At 56.2% G+C, this 20,889-nt stretch overlaps 2 protein-coding genes across 2 annotated transcripts in view; one reads left to right on the forward strand and one right to left on the reverse strand.

The window, feature by feature from the left end:
• Window positions 1-9,529, forward strand: part of LOC100751311 (PDZ domain-containing protein 7) — a 26,469-nt gene extending 16,940 nt beyond the window's left edge. Inside the window, exons 9-18 of the mRNA XM_027407195.2 lie at window positions 100-495; window positions 976-1,173; window positions 2,934-2,984; window positions 3,388-3,563; window positions 6,138-6,229; window positions 6,355-6,446; window positions 6,592-6,663; window positions 7,102-7,692; window positions 7,938-8,038; window positions 8,440-9,529. Of these exons, the coding sequence (XP_027262996.1) occupies window positions 100-495; window positions 976-1,173; window positions 2,934-2,984; window positions 3,388-3,563; window positions 6,138-6,229; window positions 6,355-6,446; window positions 6,592-6,663; window positions 7,102-7,692; window positions 7,938-8,038; window positions 8,440-8,802 (2,132 nt within the window). The 3' untranslated portion in view covers window positions 8,803-9,529. The remainder of the gene's footprint in view (window positions 1-99; window positions 496-975; window positions 1,174-2,933; window positions 2,985-3,387; window positions 3,564-6,137; window positions 6,230-6,354; window positions 6,447-6,591; window positions 6,664-7,101; window positions 7,693-7,937; window positions 8,039-8,439) is intronic.
• On the reverse strand, window positions 9,377-17,254 carry Lzts2 (leucine zipper tumor suppressor 2). The gene is given in 6 exon segments (XM_027407200.2): window positions 9,377-10,669; window positions 11,298-11,555; window positions 12,043-12,165; window positions 12,168-12,704; window positions 13,935-14,384; window positions 17,104-17,254. Coding segments are annotated over 5 exon segments (2,010 nt in total). The 5' UTR covers window positions 14,343-14,384; window positions 17,104-17,254; the 3' UTR covers window positions 9,377-9,985.
• Window positions 17,255-20,889: the final 3,635 nt, after the last annotated feature.

Raw genomic sequence — 20,889 nt, forward strand, 5'->3', positions numbered from 1 at the left:
TCTGACCCACCCCAAAGCCCAAGGGTAGTGTGTGAGCATGGCAGCGCCCCCAGGGAAGAAAGCAGACATCTGAGTGACCTCACTTCCTCTCCCTTGTAGTGAGCAATGGGGCGCTGCAGCAGCTGTCCACAGCCTCGGAGAGTGGCTCCAGTGTCTCCTCCTATGCCTCCAGTGTCCCCTGCAGCTCAGGCTCATTGCCCTCTGACCGCATGGATGTCTGCCTGGGGCCCGAGGAGCCCATTGGCCGTGGCCCAGGCTGGGGGCGAGCAGACACAGCCATGCAGACTGAGCCTGACATGGGCAGCTGTGTGGAAACTTGGTGCAGCGTAAGGCCAACCGTTATCCTCAGGGACACGGCCATCCGCTCTGATGGCCCCTCTTCTACCCGACGCCTTGATTCTGCACTTTCAGAGTCACCCAAGACTGCTCTGTTGCTGGCCCTGAGCCGACCCAGGCCTCCCATCACACGATCTCAGAGCCACCTGACACTGTGGGGTATGTTGGGACGGGTGCCACTTTTGCCATAGCCCCTAGTCCAAGCAAAGCCTGACTCACACACCAAGGAGCAATCCCAAAGCTGCCTTCGCCCAAATCCCAGGGCTTAGGTCCAGTCCCAAAGTATCCTCAGGCCCTGCTCTAGACTTCACTTTATAAACAGGCCTGGGCCCCAAACCCACCCTCAGTTCCAGCCCCGAAACTGATAAGCTGTGGGCCCCAAACCAGCCCTAACTCCAGTTTCTCCAGCCTGGGATGCCCAGACCAGCTTAGTTACAGACACACGCCAGAGTCCCCACATCCCTGGAGCTGTGTGGTAGGGGCGAGGAGGAAGGCAGGAAGAAGACCACCCCCCTCTAGAGTGGCTGCAGATGCCCTCTGCCTCCTCTCCCTCTCTCTGCCCCCCTTTCCTCTCGCCCTGGACCCTGCTTCTCTCCTGCCCACCCTCCGGCCCCCCTGGGGGCTCCCTCATATCTACAGAGGAGAAGAAACAGCGGAAGAAGGAGAAGTCAGGGACCCCGGGGGAGAAGGGGGCCTTACAGCGCTCCAAGACACTGATGAGCCTCTTCTTCAAGGGAGGGCGGCAGGGGCGGCCAGCAGGGGACGGGCACAGAGAGGCCTGGACACTGGACAGCAGAAGCCCCACCAAAGTCCGCCCTCGCCTGGACCTGGAGAAAGGTAGGTGCTGGAATCTATCTGGCAATTCCAGATTGAAACCCTACCCTACCCCACCACTCACCCTCACAAGTAAAACGGAAGGACTAAAACTTGTTTCTTTGGACATAAAGAAAATCAGAATGAGTGAATGCATGCCAGCACTTGGTCTAGCTCCTAGAAGGGGCTCCGAAAAATAGGGTGGCCACTGCCATCCTGCCATCTTCCATCTTTTCCGAAAGGTAAAGTGACAGACTCAAGGCACGGCAAGAAGTGCCGGAGCTCAGTTTGAAGTCCTGAGCCTTTGGTGGCAATGGAAGACTTTTGCTAGGGCCCCTGGCTTCACACCCTCTATCCAGAGCTCCACAGGCCCAACCTAGTTCTTGAACTACCCTTGAGGAAAGCCACTTCTCAATCATGGCTCAGAAGGGACTCAGGTGGAGACACCGTCCTCACCCCATTAGTCATTGGGGTTGAAGCTTTGGGCCCCAGGCATGCCAGGCATGCACTTTACCACAGGGTTCCAGCCACAGCCCCAAGTAGGGTTTTCCTCAGAACCTTCACACAAAGCCTGTCAACCCTGTTGAGGCTCAGAGACCAGACCCAACATGAATGAGGTAAAACTCACAACTGTATGGACAGAAACTCAAATCCAGCTAGCTTTAAAGAGTGCCTCTAGGTTCAGCTACTGACTTTAGCCCAACTGAAGGAACACCAACAGACAGCTCCCTCAGGCATGTGCCTCCACCTTAGAAGGTTTTGCCAACTTGAAAGTGAGATGGCCACTGTCCCTTAGCAACTCTTGGGACAGGGAGTTTTTGTTGTTTGGACTTATTATTATTATTATTATTATTATTATTATTATTATTGGTTTTTCGAGACAGATTTTTCTCTGTGTAACAGCCGTGACTGTCCTGGAATTTACTGTGTAGACCAGGCTGGCCTCAAACTCACAGAGACCTGTCTCTGGCTCCCAAGTGCTGGGATTAAAGGCTATGTCACCACACCTGGCCTACAGGGAGATTTTTAAACACTTCTAGCTGAAGGGATCAGTCAGGGCTCTCACTGCCTCCTGGGGTCATCTGTCATGCTGAGCAAACCACTGTGATGTGAGGAGGATAGGAGGAGAACGGAGGGAGCGGAGGGGAGGACGACACATGACAGGAGCTCCCAGACCTGGTGGATGGGTGATTTTTCTGCTCACCCTGGGCCATGTGCCCAGCCAGAAAGCATGGGCTGAGATTGGAGGGGGTTACCCAGGAGATAAGCAGGGTGCTGCTTCCAGAAAGAGGAGCCAACATTGGGAGGTAGAAGCAAGCTGAGGACGAGAATTTGGATGTTGCTCCGCCTTAGAATTGTCCGGAGGCCTCAGAGTGAGTCTAGCAGAGGAGACATTTCTCCAAATTAAAGTGGAGCCAGCTCCTCTCCTCACCTTTTCGTCTCCTCACAGTTCCCAGGTTGCTGTCTTCTCATGGCTCTCAGCCCACCTCTCTGGCCTATCCCCTCTCTGTTTCCAAGGCTCCTCCTCTCCCCTCTGTCTCTGGAAGGTAGGTACCACCAAGCTCTGTCCTTGGGGTTCTTTTCTTCATTCATTTCCAAATAAATCTCCATAAGCCTCATACTGCCTCCTCTTCTGGTCCACAGCCTTCACTGACTCCCCATTGCCTATGAACGAAGTCCCTAGCTGGGCACAACCTTGTAGGCCCCAAAGGCATTTGTCCCTGCCCTGATTGTTTCTCACAGGAACTCCTATTCCAGCTGATCTGAACCTTTCTTCTTTACAGCAGGGAGCGTGGGGCCTGTGCAGAAGTTTGTCACCTGGAGACTGAGACGTGGTAAATCCAGTATCCCAAGGTCCCCATGGTAAAGCTAGGACCAGCTTGTCACTAAACTAACTCATTTCGAGCTCAGTCTGTGGAGTCAGGCAGAGAACTTGGCTAGCTTACTAGAAAAGGGGTCAGAGATGGGGCCCCCAAAGGGACTTGGGGTGAGGAAGCCTGCCTATACTTCAGTGGGAAGGACAGATTAGTAAGACAATGAAAGAGGAGCTGGAGTTTGCCTTTATTGATGGCAGTTTGTTAGGAAAGGCCATGTTGGGGAGCAGGGGCACAGTGGGGTTCTGTCCAGGGTACCTCAGTCTCAGCTGGCCTGTTTGGAGCCTCACCCCTGCCAAGAGAAACTACCTTAAGCTAACAGCTCTCATCACCTTCATCACACCCTGTTGCTCCTGCCCTACAGACCGGGAGAGGGGCCGGGCCCTGCTCTCTGCTAGGTCTGGAAGCCCCTCTGGCCAGCTGCCCAGTGTGGATGAGCAGGTGCAGGCCTGGGAAAGTCGACGGCCCCTCATTCAGGACCTGGCCCGACGGCTGCTGACGGACGATGAGGTACTAGCTGTTACTCGCCACTGCTCTCGGGTAAGTCTCTGCCCAAGGCCTGGTCCCTCATTCCAGGCCAGTGTCCATTGACTGGTACTTGGGCTTGTTGTTGGGAGGTCAATGGACAGCAAACTGCCAGGCAGATGCAGGAAGGAAAGAAAGACAATAATTAGAATCTAAATCCACCTAGCAACCAGTCAGAGCACTGTGAAAGACAGATGGGGGTAACCCAGGAGATCTGGGAAGTCTTCTCAGAGGAGGTGACATTTAAGCTGAGGAGATGAGGAAGACAGCTGATGAGCGGGAGCGGAGAATTCTCGTAGGCAACTGACTGTGCTCTCTCTAACCCCCAGTATCGTCACCCATCTCCCCTTCTACTCCTGGGACAGCAAAGGCATGGCCTTCTGCCAAGAGCCTGTTCCTGTTTCCCAAGTAGGTTTTCCTTTGCTCCTATCTCAGTCCTTGCCCAGTACCTCACTATTCTGTTTCCTTTCTCTTCAACCCGTTCCAGAGGGCACCAGTGTCTGTGGGAGTCAGTTTTAGAAGACTGCAGAGTGCTGCTTCCCCCACCCCACTAGAACTGGAATGTCCTTTACTGTCATTCTCTCTCAGGGACCCCAAGGGTCTTGTGGCAGGCTCCTTGTTGGCAGCATGCATTAGTGCACACTGTGGGCAAGCTGAGCAGAGTTAGAAAATCACTCTTGCCTTCACCTGGCTCATGATGTGGCTGTATGTGTACTGTTGTGATACGCACACTGGCATGTCTCTGGAGTAGCCAGTTTTGGTTGACATGCCTGCATGCATTTGTCTGTGCATACCATGTCTGTATGTGCCCACGTAATATCACTCAAAGCCTAAGGCGGGTTAATTCACACAGCCCTTTACCGAGGGCTGGTTTACAACAGAAATGCAGATAAAGGTTCCTGTCAAGGGCTCTGGGCTAAACTTTGTCACTCAGTCCGAACGTTAAGTGGGCTTTCTGAGAGCTTGCAACTATGAGCTCTGGCCACTAGGAGGGGCCCTGTGTCTGTATCTTTGGCCAGCACTTTTCCCCCAGCCCTCTTCAAACCAGGACTTCATTTCACCTTGGCTCTATTTACCCTGTAGGTTCTACATACGATCCACACCCAAACCAACACCCCCACCCTAAACCTTCTGAAATGAGCCCGTGCCCGAGAGATAGGCAATGTTCCCGGTCTCCTGTCTGAGCCATCCTTCCACAGCCATCAGCCCGGAATTACAAGTTACCTCTCTTACTGCTTTACAGTTCCCTTATGAAGCAGAAGAGAGTACAAGTTACTTTCTCCCACCCTCTAGGACTTCCACCATGTGACATCCCAACTCCCGACACCCCGCTTTCCTGGGCCACCACACAGCTGACATAAATTATAAGCTGCATAGTTTTAGGGGGTGCTAGTCACCCAATAGGAGTGTCTCTGTGGGCCCTTGACATAACAAGCTTTTGTTTACTCATTATTCTGCGTGCCCTTTCTCCCCAACTTCCACGCTGTGCCTTGCACCCACTCTGGAAGAGTTGATGGAGTAGTCACTGCTTCTGAGACCCTTTTTTTGAAACTCACATTGCCCCATTGCAGTGGTTTACAGTCACTGCCGAATGAGGCTCATCTGTCCCTTGTTCCCACTTGAGTTTCCCAGGCTCTAGGAGAGGGTCTTATCACTGTGCCTGTTTTGCCACTGGGGTCTATCAGCAGATGCTGAATTCATGCTTGTAGACTTGAGAGACATGCACATATATGGCAGGGTGTTGTTGATATGAGTCCCTGTAACCATGGGTGTAGTTTAGACACATGCACACAGACTTTATTTTTATTTATTCCTTAATATTTATTGATGATTCACTCGAATGGTCAGAGTGCCTGCTATTTCTGTCTCTACGCCCTTAACGAGTTTACCAGTGGGTCTCTCTGGAGCTGTCTCCCTTTCACCGCCAGGGGGTGGTGTGCTGCCCAAGTAACTTGGCTCCCAGTATTTAGTTCTCTAGAATCCATGGGGTGTGGCATCCGGGCTGGTAACATCCAGGCAGTGCCAGGCAGAAGGGTACTGAGTAGAGATGCACAATGTGGAGCCACCCATTCCCCAAGGTCACCATTCTAGCTCTGAACAAAGGGTGGGGACAGCCAGGACCACAGCCTAGAGTTGGGCTCACATTCCTTCCTTCTGCCTGGGGGAAGTGTGTGTGGGGGGGTGCGGTCACTACACATTATTTTCCTGCGCCAGAGCAGGCGAGAGCCTTTCCTCATATTTCCTTATCTGCATGGCTTTGAGAAAACTCTCCCCGAGCCTCAGCTCCTCCCTCTGTAAACCAGGAGTCGTCTCAGAGTGGCCGCTAAGTAACAGACTCTATGAAAAAGGCTTAGAAAGTTGCCTGTCCAGACGCCATGATCGCTGTGGCTGTTTGTTGCAGATCTGCTGCTCCTCAAGGCATCCACCAAGTTACTGATGTCCTGTCTTGTGGACCTTGGATAGGGTGAACCTATCTTAGAGTGAGGATGGCTGGATGGGCCCCAGGGTCCCTGTGTGCCCTGGTGTTTCCCCCTCTCTAGCTCTGGAGGTGCTGCTGCTGTCTGACCTGGGTGGTGTTCCCTTACACAGTATGTCCACGAGGGTGGCGTGGAGGATCTGGTGCGCCCCCTGCTGGCCATCCTGGACAGGCCGGAGAAGCTGCTGCTGCTGAGGGACATCAGGTTGGGAGGGGCTTGAGAAAGGGGCGGGGCAAGAAGCCCTAGTGACCCCAGGACCTAAGCTCCTGCATGCCTGCCTCTCCAGAAGCAAGCTAGACCTGCTTCCCTCACATCCCTGCCTTCCCCAGGAGCGTGGTGGCCCCCACGGACCTCGGGCGCTTTGACAGCATGGTGATGCCTGTGGAGTTGGAGGCTTTTGAGGCTCTCAAGAACAGGGCAGGTCAGCAGCCAGGGCAGGACTTCTGGCTCCTGAGCTCCCGTCAGGCGTGGGAGTGGAGAGGGGCTCAGGCTGCTGAGCCCGTTGGTTTGCCCACCGGGAGCCTGGCAGCAGTGCCTTTCCTCTGACCTGTTCTCCCCTCCAACAGTTCGGCCTTCCGCTTTGAGACCAACTAGACAAGACACGCCACCCAAGCGTCACCTCATCACCCCTGTGCCTGGTCAGTCAGAGTCCCATAACCCGGGGGAAAGGGACAACCCCGGGGGTATTGGAACAGGGAGAACAGGCCTTCCATCCTGGCCTCCAAGCAGCCTCACTGTAGTCAGGAAGGAAAGCCCTGTCCTCTGGGCCATTGCTATCACACCCACTCACTCCTATACAGGGCATTTTAAAACTACACACGTTTAAATCTGGTTTCTTGGCTATGCTAAAGTAGAACTGTATTACAATACAAAGTTAGTAATAGGTCATGTTTGTCCACCTGCCCCAGTGGGCGGAGTTCCTTACCATGGGACACTTTACAACAGACGTGAGCAAATCCAGGCCTTGTTTACACACACTCAGGAGCCCTGTAAAGGCATAAAGGACCAGGGTCTGGAAAGGTATCCTGGGATTGATGGTCAAGAAGAACAAGTAGGCTTTGACCCTGTTCCCCCAGATAGCCGTGGAGGCTTCTACCTGCTGCCTGTGAACGGCTGCTCAGAGGAGGACGATGGAGAGATAAGGGAGAGGCTGGGGGGCCTTAAGGTCTCCCTCAGTGCCTCTGCCCCTCGCCGTCACCATAAAGGAGTGCCCCCTCTTCAAGATGTGCCGGTTGATGCCTTCTCTCCTCGCCGAAGCGCATGCACGCCTCCTCCCCAACCACCTCCTGTGGCTCCCCGGCCTCCCAGGCCTAACTGGCTACTCACAGAACCCCCAAGCAAAGAGGACCCTCAGCAGAACCAGAGCCAGACCCCAGCCCAAAGCCGCAGTCGAAGCCGCAGTCGAGGTCGAGGCAAGTCCCCTGGGCGCAGGCGCTCTCCTTCTCCGGCACCCATCACCTCCGCCACCACAGCCAATGGGCGTTACCACAGGCCTCGGAAGGCAAGGCCCCTGCTTCCACGACCTCTGGGTGGGCCGGAGGCCAAGGTGGGAGCTAGGCAAGGGCCCTCAGAGAATGGAATTGGTGGGACAGCTGAGGAGACTACCAGGAAGGCCACCACCGGAGAGCTGAGGACGGTCACACTATCCAAGATGAAGCAGTCTTTGGGTGAGTTCAGGAGGCACCGGGCAAGCAAGGTGGATGCCTGGATTTGAGGGAAGTTGGGGCCCGGGAAAGGAACCTGAGAAATGAGGTAGGTAGCTGGGGAATCTAGGTTTGGAGGTTGAGACTTGAGACTCAATGAAGAGGTGGGAAGAAGTCAAGGCTGATTTTGGGGGTGGGATTCCACGCTCCTCCTGGGAGTTCAAGGTTTGGGGTAAGGTTGCCACTCTGTGCTTCGGACCTTTCCCCAGGCATCAGCATTTCTGGGGGCATTGAGTCCAAGGTGCAGCCCATGGTGAAGATAGAGAAGATCTTTCCAGGAGGCGCTGCTTGCCTCTGCGGGGCCCTTCAGGTAGGTGAGACGAAGCCGCCATAGGCGCAGGGCTGAAGGGTACAGACAGGGCTGCCTCACATTCATCTTCTAGCCAGGCATGTTCAGACCAGGTCGTAGGAGGAGGTAGGGGGCAAAGGGGTCAGGCTGGTAGGATGGGCAAGCCTAGAGAAGAATCTGTCCCCTCATGCTAGCCTGGGCCTGAGAATGGCCCATCCTGTTCCACCTCAAGTCCCAAAGGACAAAGGGCCATTGTCTGTGCCCCACCCTGCCCCCAACAGCTCCAGGCACAAAAGTCCTATTGTCCATCCCCAGCACCCAGAGGAGGAGGGCCCTAGCTGGTAGAGGTGAAAGGCCACTGCCTTCAGGTTGGGTAGTGGGTGGGAATGATGTGAAAGCTGACTGTTCCATCTCCACGCCAGGCTGGCTTCGAGCTGGTTGCAGTGGATGGAGAAAGCCTAGAGCAGGTGACCCACCAACGAGCCGTGGACACCATCCGCAGAGCATATAGGAACAAGGCTCGGGAGCCTATGGAGCTTGTGGTCAGGGTCCCTGGGCCTGGGCTGCTGCCCTTATCCTCTGCCCCATTAGCCTTGAAGGACCAGAGCCTTCCTGCTGACAGTCCCTCTGCCCATGGACCCCTGGACACCACCACAATCCCTCCCCAGCTACCTCCCCCCGAGGCCAGGCAACTACAGCAGACTCTCAACCCAGCCCTTCAGGCTCCTCAGAGTACCCCCAAACTCTCCCCTCTTCTTAAGGATCCCCAGGACCCTCCCCAATGACCTTAGGGACTATTTCTGCCCCCAGATTTCCTGCACCCTCAGGCCAGCATCCTCTGTTCTGCCTGTCTGCAGAGAGCACCATGTTTGTGGCTCTGATCCACTCCGGGCTGTCACAGAAGCTCTGGCCTTTTAGGATAAGTTAGATGTCCAAGAACAAGGTTCTAGTGGGGAACCTGTGTCATCCGCACTCCCTGGTTCTGGTCCCCTTTGCTGTGAGAGACAGACAAACTCAAGTCTGAAGCCTGTAACAGGTGTGAGGTTTTTTATGCCCCTGGCTCCCCATCCTGAGGTGGCTTAAACTCAAGAGTCCTCAAGGTCACTGCATCCATCCCCCAGTCTCTAGCTGCATTCAGTGCAAATGAGAATGACAGGATGGAAAGCTTCTCTAATCCCTCAAACCTTACTAAGCTTCATGTTGTGGTCCACTAGGCCCCGATTCTACTGGATTAGTTGTCCCACACCCTTTCTCCCTGTAGGAACTCCATGAAGTCGGTGAGTAGCCAGCGAACAGAGGGGGCAATGTCCCAGACAGATATCAAACAAGTTCCCCTGCATTTCTTTACCCAGCATACTTTTTTTTTAAAAACAAAAAAGATTTTTTTTAATTTTTTCTTTGGATTTGTACAAGAAATTTACAGTGAAAAATATACAAGTGAAAATGGGGCCATAACCCTGGTATTAGGAGAGGCTGCTTGGTCACAAACACAAATAAACAAGACACTGCTGAGTTCTTCCTTTGGTCTGACTTCAGCCCCCTCAGCCCAGAAGAGGCTTGCAGAGCTGGGACATGGGGATCAGACCCCAGTCCTAGCCCTGTCCTTCCACCTGGGCCTGTCGGTGGCAGGCACATCTGGAGCAGCTGGTGCCATCTGGCTCTCTCTGGCTTCAGGCAGGTAGAATGTGGAGATGGGTTAGCCCCTTTCTTTTCCCGCTGGAGTGCGCAGGAAAAAAATCTGGGGCAAACAAGGCTGGCAGTGTGGTACTGACAGCTGGGGAGTGAAGTGGTGGGGTCGGTAGGAGCCTCTGGGTGACAGTGAATTGGAACATCGAGGGGTCTGATCTTTCTCCTCCAAGTCACAAGGCCACCTGAATGCTTGGCAGAGGCCCTTTGGCTCTGAGACCTGGAGTGCTCAGTGGATCCTGGGACCCAGGTGGTTGTGTGGCTAGTGCCCTTTGCAAAGCCCTAGATTTCAGTGGCAGTGATCTCCTCCAGACAGATGCAGGGGGCTGGTTCAGCTAGGCCCAAGTCAGCAAGCTCACGGGCCTCCAGCTCCAAGCTGAGCTGCTGCAGTTCTTGCTCCAGCTGCCGGTTGCGCCGGTACATCTGGATGTAGTTGTGTTGCAGCTGCTTCTGGTAGCGGATCACCTGCTCCTTCTCTGCCTGCCAGGCCAGCCGCTCCCCCTCAAAGCTGTCCCGCTGCTCGTCTCCTCGCCGCTGCTCCCGCTGTAGCTCCTGGCGCAGCCGCTCCACCTGAGCCCGCAGGCTGCCCCCTGCCCCAGCTGCTGCCCGCTGCACCTTAACCTCATCACTCTCTGCCAGGAGGAAAGGGTCGGTGGTGGCTGGGGGCACAGGGGGCTCCCGGAGTCCTGCAGCCTCAGCATCCAGATGCCCAGCCTTCTCCCGGAGCCGTTCAGCCTCCTGGCGGTACCGCTGCAGCTCCTGCGAGCAGGCCTCAAGCTCGACCTCCCGAGCTCGGGCTGCCTCCTGCAAGCCCCTGGCACGGCCCTCACTGACCCGCAAGGCAGCCCGGGCCTCTCGAAGGGCCACCCGCAGAGCCACCAGCTCACTGCCTTTCTGTACCAGCTCTGCCTGAGATTCCTTCAGTTGCTGCTTCAGCAGGGAGATCTCACCGGATTTCTGGCACACCTGTGGGTAAAAGGTAGTGAGGAAAGATGGTGAGGCCTCTCTGAGTGTTGGGCACTGGGTATCGTGCTGGGCATTCAAGAGAGGAGATGCTGCTTCCCTGTTTTACACAGAGGCACAGCCTAGTGACATCCATAGTTACACTTCTGGTAAGAAGCAAAGGGAGAAGAGACCCACATCTTTTCCCTTCAGTACTGGGATCCTTAGACAAGGGGTTGTAAACACTGCCGAGGCCTGGAGAGGGTGGTAGTTACTGCAAGACTGGAGTGGGGAAAGTCCAGGACAATGGCCACATGTCCAGGTGAACAACAGGCATCCAGAACAAACTGCCTGCGTTTGTATCTCAGCCCAGCCCCTGCTAGTTTAATTCAAAACTCCAGCCCTTTCTGAGACTCAGGTTTTCTCGTTCATAAAATGGAGGTATTAGCGATACCCACCTAATAGGGAAGGCAATGCCACTAGCTCTGTGGGCCCCAGATCAGACACATGAGGTCCAACACAGAGGCCCAGAAAAAACCCAACCCAGAAAGACGAGGAAGGGCACACCCTACGGGGCAGCCACCCCGGGCACTCTCGGCAGAGTGTGGTCCAGTGCTGACCACCCCCTTGCCCAGCGCCTCATCTTGCCCACCTCCCATTTGGTCTCCTCCAGCCGTGGCCCGAGTTCCCGCTGCTCCCGCTCAAAGGCAGCACAACGGCGCTCCAGCTGCTCTCGCTCCTGCAGCAGCTGTGCAAAGTCATCCTGCAGCTGGCGCTTCTCTTGCTGCAGCTGGAACACCTGCAGCTGCAGCAGCTGTTGGGCCCGCTGGACACGCTGTGTGGCCTGCTGCCCCTGGGTCGCACAGTCCTCCCGCTCTCGTGGCCAGTGCCTCTGCCGGGCCCCAAAAGCCTAGAGAAAGAAGGCAGGCGAGAAACCTTCATATCCCCAGAGCCAGGGCTCTAGTCTCTCCTGCTTGGGTGGCACCCTGCCTGGGCTGAAGGAGGGAAAGGCACACAAGGCCAGCATATTACGAGTACAGTGACAGCAAGCACTGGTATACCATTTCCTAGGTGTCAGGAATGTGTCGGCCACTATTCCAAGCGCTTTATACCTTTTCCTTATTTAATCCTCATAACCCCACTAGGAAGTCAGAACTATCCCCATTTAGACGGGAAACTGGGGCTTGGTGAGGTTAAGTAACTTGCTTGCATGTAACAGCCGCTCCCAGCTAGTGCAGGCCCCAATTCATGAACCCTGCCTCCTTACTCCTTTGAAGGTTAAACCTAAAACCTTGGGGGTGTCACACCATGGGTCTTCATCCCCTCCCTCCCCAACAGCACTGTTCCTAGGCATCTGGGTGTTCTACCACACCACCCGGGACTGCCTTAGGCCGCACCTGACACACCGTGGCCTCACTCTCATCCATACTGTCCCGAAGCTGCTGCAGCTCTGCCTCTCGGTCACGAAGCTTCCCTTCCAGGACACACTGTAGCAAGGCCTCATCCGAAGGGGGTGGAGGGGCGGAGGGGGGGGAGAGCGGTCTCCACCCGAACTGCTGCCAGGGGAGGCCCGGGCACCACTGCTCAAGAGCCCCCCAGCTACACGGCCCCCCAAGGAACCCGTACTTTTGCTGGAGGAGGACCGGCCACTGTCCGAGTGGGAGGGCCCCGTAGGGACCCCTCTGGCTGGACCAGGCAGTGCCCCTCGGCTGGGGCCGTGGGAGGGCAAGTGGCCACCTGGGGAGTTGGTGGTTGGCTCAGCACCTCCGGTGCTGTAGGTGGGCAAGCTGGATAAAGAGTTTCGGCCAGAGTCTGACAATGTTCCCGATGGGCAGCCACTGGCCCAGCCACTCAATGCCAAGGGTTTGTCAGCAGCAGAGGAAGAAGAGGAAGAGGAGGAGGAGGAGGCTGGCCCCCCAAACAGCTGGGTCAGGCTGCCCTGACTCCCAGATAGGCCAGCAGTTCGAGGACCCAGGAAGCCAGGTAGGGATGGTGCTCCCCGAGGTTTGGGTGGCACTGGCTTGAAGGCTGTTGGCCGGATCAGGATTTTCTCCATGTTCTGAAATGAGGCACCAGGTGACATGTGAGAGTGATCTGCATGACCACTTTTTTTAAAAAAAAATTTTCACTCTTGTTGGCTTGAGAAAGGGTTTTACTCTACTGGCCTGGAACTCACCATGTACCCCCAGAGCTAGCCCAGAATACAAGGGTTCTGTCTTTGAAGCAGTGGGATTGCAGGTGTGAGATACCATGCCCAGCATGCTTGCTTGATCTTTCAAAACCACTCATCAATGTGTGTGCCTGCATGAATATGTGCCTGTCTGCACACTGGAGCCTGTGTGTGGAGGCCAGATGTCAAAGTCAGGAGGCTTCCTCAGTTACCTTCCCCCCAATTTTTGGTTCGTTTTCTGATTGGTAACCCTCCAGATTACCAATTCAGCTAGTCCAACTGGCCAGCAAGCCCCAGGGATCTGAGTGTCTCTGTCCCATAAGTGCTGAGATCACAGTCCTGTGCCATAGTGCCCATTTCTTTACAGGACACTGGGGAATCTGAACTCAGGTCCTTATGCTTGGGCAGCAAGCATTTTACCCATTGAGCCATCTCCCCAAACCCTGATCTTTCAAATCCCTGTCAGACTTTGCACCTTCCCACACAGGATCCTCAACCCCTAAAAATTAAAAACTTTTCATTGCTCCCACTTAAGTAATTCAAAGTGCTCATTTTTAATCATTACAATAGCCATGCGAGCAAAATATTATCCTCTTCTCATATTAAAAGATGAGCAAATATAGGCCCCAGTCAAGTTAAAGGCTTTGCCCAAAGATACACTCACATCTGTGTGATAAGAATTGAAAAAACTAGGCTAGACAGGGTGGAGAATGCCTCTAATCCCAGCACTTGGGAGGCAGAAGCAAGTGGATAGCTGGAGGCCAGCCTGGTCTACATAGTGAGTTCCAGGACAGCCAGGGCTATGTAGAGAAAGCCTGTCTCAAAAGAACCAAAAAGTAATAATTGAAGCAACTAATATTGTTCTTTTGGCGGTACTGGGTGCTATACTAAGTACTAATTCTAACAGGAGCCTACGAAGATTAGCCTATGCCCTTAAGTATAACTATAAGCCTATGACCTTATACACAGAAAATGGGGCTCACACAGCTTGCTATTTCCCTGAGTCGGAATGAGAGCTGAGACAGCGCATGTCGTTTGCTCTGTATATGCTTCCAAATTCTAGCTTCCCTAAGGGGCTCCTGATTCCACACAGATCATCCCCAAAGGGCTGGCCCTTACCTTCTCCAGCTTTCCAGAGACAGGAATGAGCTTTGGTGGGGGCCCACGGAGGTGGGCATTGTGTGCCCGCTGCTCTCGGGGATCCTCAACATCACTGCTTGGGCTGGGAGGTGACTCTGTCCTGAAGTCCTCATTGACATAGGTAAAGCTGGTGCCTGGGACAGCCTTCCTGGGTGGCACAGCTGGGCAGAGTGGTTCCTGTGCCTCGTAGCCACCCCGTAGCAGCCCATCCTGCTGGCGGAAGAAGGTGGGCCCAGGGACACCATGGTGTCGTGGGGGAGCAGACCCCCCGGGACAGGGCCGGCCTGAGATAAGACTGCTCACGCTGCCCATTGCTGGAGCTTGTGGGGCAGTGGCTGTCTCACGTGCGGGCTCCAGTGGCACTGGCAGAGTGTGCACAATGGCCATGGTGGCAGAGGCTCAGGCCTGGCCAGGGGCCTCCAGGGCAACCTGTGAGCAGGGCATTGGTGTCAGAGTCCCTGCACCTGAGTACTCTCCCCCTACAGGCCTTTCTTTTCCTGACCCCCTCCTCCAGATGAACACTCCCACCATCGTATCAAGGCTTCCTTTCCAGATACTGGCATGAACCTCAGTTTCCCCTGGCCCTTAGACCACTACCCAACTCTAGTCTGGGCAAAGATAAGGAATAACTGGACCGAGATGATGAAGGACCAGAGACGTACTGGGTTATGCAGGCTCCCTGGCAGGGAAGGCCCAGCCTTCAGCCCAAACCTGCACCCCCTATAAAGGCCAGGACTCGGATTGGGTAAAGATCCCAACTATGAGCTCCCAGTACAGGTCCCTACTCTCCTGGGACAGGTGGCCTCATTACTGGGCTGTTTGGGCAGAGGACACATAAGGGATGCAATCAGCAACTCAGATGGTAATTAGGGAACAAAGAGCTAAAGCCAGGCCGTGTCCAGCCTCCCACTGCTAGGCCTCAGTTTCTCCCAGACACAGAGGCGGCAGGGGTGGAGCTGGCCAAACAGGAAACCTGACAGGTCTTAGGAACCCACAGGTGCACTCTGGGGTCTCCTACCTCCCAGAGGTTGATGCTGGTTATGCTTGTTTCCATGCCAACCCCTAGCTTCTGCCATCCACTCAGTTAGGACTAAGGGAGTCTACATGGGCCCTGTCCGAATGTCAAGCTTTACAAACCTTGCTGCTTTAGTTAGTCTTCAGGGTACCCCTATGGGATTTGAGCAGAAGCCCATTACCACTTCTGGTAGGATCTCAAGAAAGATGGCTCCACCTACCCTAGTCTTGCTCCTTCCTGGAAGGGACAGCAAGCCTCCACCCGGATCTCCCTCCCGTCCCAAGCCTGCTGATGACCAAGACTTAGGCATCTGCTGAAGTCATCAAGTGGAGGGGCCAAGAAGCGGACAGAGGATTCCAGAAGAGTGTGTACATTTACTTGTGAGTGTGAATACATGTACAGGAGCACAAAAAATGAGCCTTAATTGTGAAAATGTGCACAAAAATATGCAGTGAATAGATGTGTGCTCAGACAGACATCAGGACATTCACACATGTGTGTGCCATGTGGGAGACACGACTGAGACAGGCAGGCCTCCAAGTCATGGATCCTCCCGCCTCAGCTTTCCGAGTGCTGAGATTCTAAGCTTGTGCCACCATGCCCAGCTCTGTGTGAATTCCTGTTTACAGACTTAGAAAGTACATAAAGGTTATTAATGTATACGTGATAAATGAATCTGTGGGGTCTGAATGTGACTATATGACAAAAAAATGTTTGGAGAGATATACTAGTTTGTCCACATACATTTGAGTTTTTGTGTGAATATCACCAAACTTGGGGGTCACTGTCTATGTACCAAGTCATCTGAAGTCACCTTTCCTCAATAAGCTGTTTTCTTTTCTGAGTATGAAATTTCTAGGGAAATCCTCACTCCTTTGGGGTACACTGTTTCAAGCCTCTCATAGATTGAGAGACAAGTGTCTCTCAGAACGTCTTCCTTTCTTCTAGGGCAGTTACATGAATTACTGTGTATATATCTTACACAAGTGTGTGAAAGGCACACTTGGAGTAATTTGTAGGAGTGAGCATTTCTGGGGGTGGGTTGGGACCTGGGTGACATTCAAGACCACCTGGGTGAATGGAAGCATCTCCCCCACTTTTTTAAACACTTTTTTATTTTTTTAAATGTAAGAGTTTGAGGAAAGGTGAGCTCACAGTATCTGACCCCCCCCCCCAGCCCCATCTGGTATTGCTTATACGGCTCTCCATTAAGTGTCCCCAAGTGTTAAGACACTGAGAATCACAGGAGTCCGGCCTGAGGGAGGAGTTGTTGGCAGCTAGGCTAATAGGTGAACTGGATTGAGGAGCGATCACACATTCTGTAGGGCTAGGAGCCGAGATTGCCCCCACAAGGTCCAGCCCAGGGGTAGAGATTGCTCCACAGTACGGAGAGAGGAGTGGGAAAGGGCCGGCACTCCTGTTCGGACTTCCCCACTCCAGGGTACACAGAAAGGGAGACCCAGAAGCAAGGGCAAGGGCCGCTGTAGTCACTCAGAGACAGAGACCAGAAGTCAAGAGACAAAGAAGCCAAGAGGCTCAGACACGAGGAGCTAGAGGCAGGCTCATGAGTTAGAGTCGCTGAAGCCACGCAGGCAAGGGCCCCTAAAGCCAGATGGACGTAAAGCTGGGCTCTGAGGGCCAGGAGTCTGGAAAGCCAGGCCTAGCCAGCCTGGCTCCCGCTCTTGAGGCCCAAGAGAGAAGGAGGGGCAAGCGGCTCCATTTTGAGAAATGCGTTTGTGGTTGTGGGAAAAATGAACCCCTGGTTCTCTCCAGCACTCCCTGATCTATCACTATGGTACACAGACCCCTGCGTCCCCCACCCCCGAAGTGGGTTGGGGGTTCTGGAGCCTGGGGCCGTGCCAGGGCCTGAGATGAGTCTGGCCCCGGTCCCAACTCTCTGACCTCGGGGCTGGGGGTTGCAGAGTTAAGGAAAGTCCCCCAACACACACACTCCAACTCCAGGGACCAGTCGAGCGGGCGGGGATGCAGTCTGGGATCACGAGCTCCCCTTCCGAGACTGAGAGCCCGGAGTCCCCCCGGCCCACCCGCAACTGTCCGCCGCTTCCATGAGCCACCTCCCCACCAGACCGCATCGCCGAGAAGTTGGGGCACCCTGCGCCCTGGCCCCCTCACCTCCGCCGCGCTGCTCCATGCTCAGCCCGGGGCCGCCCCAGCACTCCACAGGCGCGCCGCTCGCTCCAGCCCGCGCGCGCGCGCGGCCACTCGGAGCTGCCCGGAGCTGCCCGGCCGGCCCGGCCGGCCCCGCCTCCGCCCAGCCGGCCCCCGGCCCCGTCCAGCCCCGCCCGGCCCGAGTGGGCGGTGCGCGAGGAGCGGGGGAGGGGTCCGAGGGGCGTCCCCGCCCCGGGGCGCGGACACGCGCCAGCACCCCACGTCACGCGTGCCCGCCAGGGCGCACGCAGGGGCGGCGCGGAGCGGAGCAGAGCCGAGCGGCGGCGCCCACGATCCCTCCCCGAGAGGCCCCACGACTGCGTTTGTGTCGGGAGACTCGGTCGGCGGGAGACTCGTCGTCGAGCGGGTCATCCGCTCTCCCTGCCGGGGCCGGAGGGCCGGCGGCAGCCGGTCATTGTTCCGGCACAAAGAGTCGAGCCGAGGCGCGGCGCCCGCCCCTCCCCCTCCGCTGCTCTCCCCGACGAAGCTTCCCCTCCCCGGTCTCCAGCTTCCCGCTCCGAGAGGAGGCCGAGCGAGGGTCAGCCGTCCCTCTCCGCTCGCCGGCTCCCGGGCACCAGCCGAGGGACTGGCTCGGGCGCTTGCCTGTCCCACCCCCAGCAGGCTGGAGGTCACCCACTCGGATCTTCAGAAGCGGCGCCACCTGGCGGCCCCTTCCAGCCACCTACCAGCGCCCCCCGCCCCACCCCAGCCCCTCACCAGTCCCACTCCCTTCCCCTCCAGAGCCGCTCCCTCAGGCCGCGAGCCTGGGCATGTCCCTGGCATGGCTCCAGGCTCCCCAGCCTAACCTCGGGGTCACGGGCTATGAGAAAGGTCGCTGCTCAAACCGGGGGGGGGGGGGGGCTGGTGTTTGCACCTGGCCCTCAGTAATGGCAAGAGCGAACGGTTCAAACCTACACTGGCTCTGCAGCAGACATCCCAGTGTCTTTCTCAGGGTCACACATATGTTTACCCTTTCGAAAACAGCAGTCTTAACACCCACAAGACCTTTCCCACACTCGGTGTCAGGCAGCCGCGGTCACTGTCTCGTCCGTCACGTGGTTCCACATCCCTTCATTCCATAACCCTTCGGGCCAACTCACAGAACACTGGGTGTTCATGCCTGTCGTGCACTGATTGTCACAACAGCCCTTCGCATCCAGTCACAATCTTAAAATACACTCCCAACCAACCCGCTTCCATGCAATGGCAGCGGTATTCAGCCACTCAGACAACTTCTTACATCATACTCACTAACTACCCACTTTCCCTGAGGGGGTCTCTGTGACCTGGTCAGGTCAGCTGACATCCACATCCTCTGGCAAGGCCACCCTCCCTTCCCCGCTGTCCCCCCCCTCCCAGGACCAAGGCTGCCAGAGCTGGGCTCAGCCCCAGGAAGAAGCATCCCCCCCTTCCAGGCCACAGCCTGGCCGGCTCTCAGCTCTATTTTTAGCTCCATGGAAAGGGTTGTTTTTCTTTCTTTTTCCCTGGAAAGGGAAACACAGCCCAGCCACCCTCAGGCTCACTCCAGCCCCTCAGCTTCACGCGGACAGACTGAAGCCCTCTCCCCCATGGAGACCCCTCCTCTGGCCTTGCCCTGATCCCTGCCTCCTGGGGCACTGAGAGCCTCCTCCCCTCTCTGGCCGCCTGCCCAGAAGCCCGGGCAGCAGCTGGGCTCAGCGGGTGGCGGGGTGAAGGGTGGGGGGACGAGGGGTGGGGACTGGCGAGGGAGAGGGGCCTCGGGCAGCCCCCGCCCCCTTCATCTGCTGAGAGAAGGGGATCTGGTCCTTCTTCCTCCTAGTGGAGGCAAACTCCCCTCAGCGTTTAGGGATAGTGTTTACTCTCCTGCATCCTCCGTGCAGGGGCGAGGGGCGAGGGAGACTGCTCTTCTTGCATGGTGGGCTTTGTGTGCCCAGTCCTGCAAGCCGGGGGCGGGAGGAAAAGGACCGATGGACAGCTGCTGCCGGACGGGTGTGTAAGACAGGGGCAGCTGTCCCGGGCCATCAAGGTCCTCTCTCACACACCTTCAAGGATTCGGATTCCGAATGTGTTAGTGAGCAGGAAGGCAGCGAGTCCAAGGAACCCCACCCCGTCCAGCACTCTGCAGGCCTCCGGGCCACCCAAGCCCCCGGAGGCGTGGAGCTCCCATTCCGGGTGAGACGGTTCACACCGTTCCAGGTGGAGTGTGGGATAAAGCCCTGTGCAGGGCGAAGCGAACACGCCAGGACTAGGGGGCAGGGGACGAGAGGGACGAGCGGGGTGTCCCTGCCTAGACAGAGTTAGGGGAGCACTGCCCACCGAGCTGCGAAGCAGTCACGTGCTCGACGCCTGTTTACGCCTTGGTCTTCACCTGCAGGCAGGCGGCCGGGAAGCAGGAACCGCCTGATGCGACAAACCCCGCCCGCCCGGCCGAGTCTCAGGGCGGCCCCTTTCCCTCCGCCTCGGGCAGGAAAGCTCAGCGCCCGTCTCTCCGGGGGTCGCGCGGGCCGATGGCACTGCCCCTGGAACTGCTGGGGAATCTCGCTCGGCGTGTCCTTTCCGGAGCGCACGTGTGTGTGTTCGTGTCCTGGGCGAATGCGCGGGTCTATGCATGAGTGTGTGTTGCTGCTTCTGTGTGAGTTTCCCTGTCCCTCTCTGCTAGCGAGGTTTCGCCTGCGCTACACAGAGTGCGGACCCCTTCCTCATCCCAATCCCGTTTCTCAAGACGCACAAAGTTCTCTCCAAAACCAGGACGCGCAGGAACCGGAGTTCCTGCACCGCGTCCGCCCCACCACTCACCCAGCGTCACCTGCGCCGCTGCTCCCGCTGCGGCCGGTCTCCTGCTCCAGCGTGCCTACTTGCTCGCCGCGACAGAACTCTGACTCTCCAGCCCTCCCCGGCTCCGCGCTCCCGGCTCCCGGCTCTTGGCTCCCGCCAGGCCGGACCTGGAGGAGTGGGGCGGGGCAGGGCGGCTGAAGCCGCGCCCCCCCACCCAGAGAGGGGAGTGGTCTGCCCCGCACCCCGCGAACAGCCAACCTAGTACCAACCCAAAAGGAGCCTGACGGTGGTCTAAGCTCTGACCTTTTGACTGCACAGCGTACTGACTTTTGACCTAGGAGCAGAGCAGATATGACCGACGGCTAAGCTACCTGGTTGCCTTAACTAAGGGGCTATAAAGCTTGACTCTGTCACCCTCTCCTGCCCTGTAGAGAACTCAATCCGGCCCACTCTGCCCACAACCAGAGGGAAAATCCCTGTGAAGCAGACAAAGAACTCTCGAGTTTCATGCCCCCCCCCCACACACACACACTTTCACATGTGAATGCACACTCTGGGGCTGTCCTAACAGGACTAGTACCGCCCCCTTCCCTGGGGTAGTTATCAACCTGGGCGAGAAAGCTGCTAGTCCTGCCCCCCCCCATAGGCCATGGCTAGGCTTCCCTATAAAGTCCCACCCACAGGCACAAACAGGAAGTTGGTCTGTGTTTCAGGGAGGTACTAAGGACTCCCTTCCTCCCTGGCATACCAGGTACATTGCCTAAGTTTACATCTATCTGAGCCATACCCACTATCTGAGTGGTTCGACTGCAGGAGACCAAGGTGAGTTTGGTCTCATCTCAAATCCACCCACAGTAACAGCTACTGAAGACCTAAGGCTGCCTCCTCACAGCCATGTGTGACAGTGTTGGTCTGAACACAAGGATACATACTTAATTTACCCCTGCTGGGCCAGATCTTTCCATGTCTCTGGGACATTCTTAAGTTAGCTGAACA

Source organism: Cricetulus griseus, chromosome 3, assembly GCF_003668045.3.
Source record: "Cricetulus griseus strain 17A/GY chromosome 3, alternate assembly CriGri-PICRH-1.0, whole genome shotgun sequence".
Classification (NCBI taxonomy): Eukaryota; Metazoa; Chordata; class Mammalia; order Rodentia; family Cricetidae; genus Cricetulus; species Cricetulus griseus.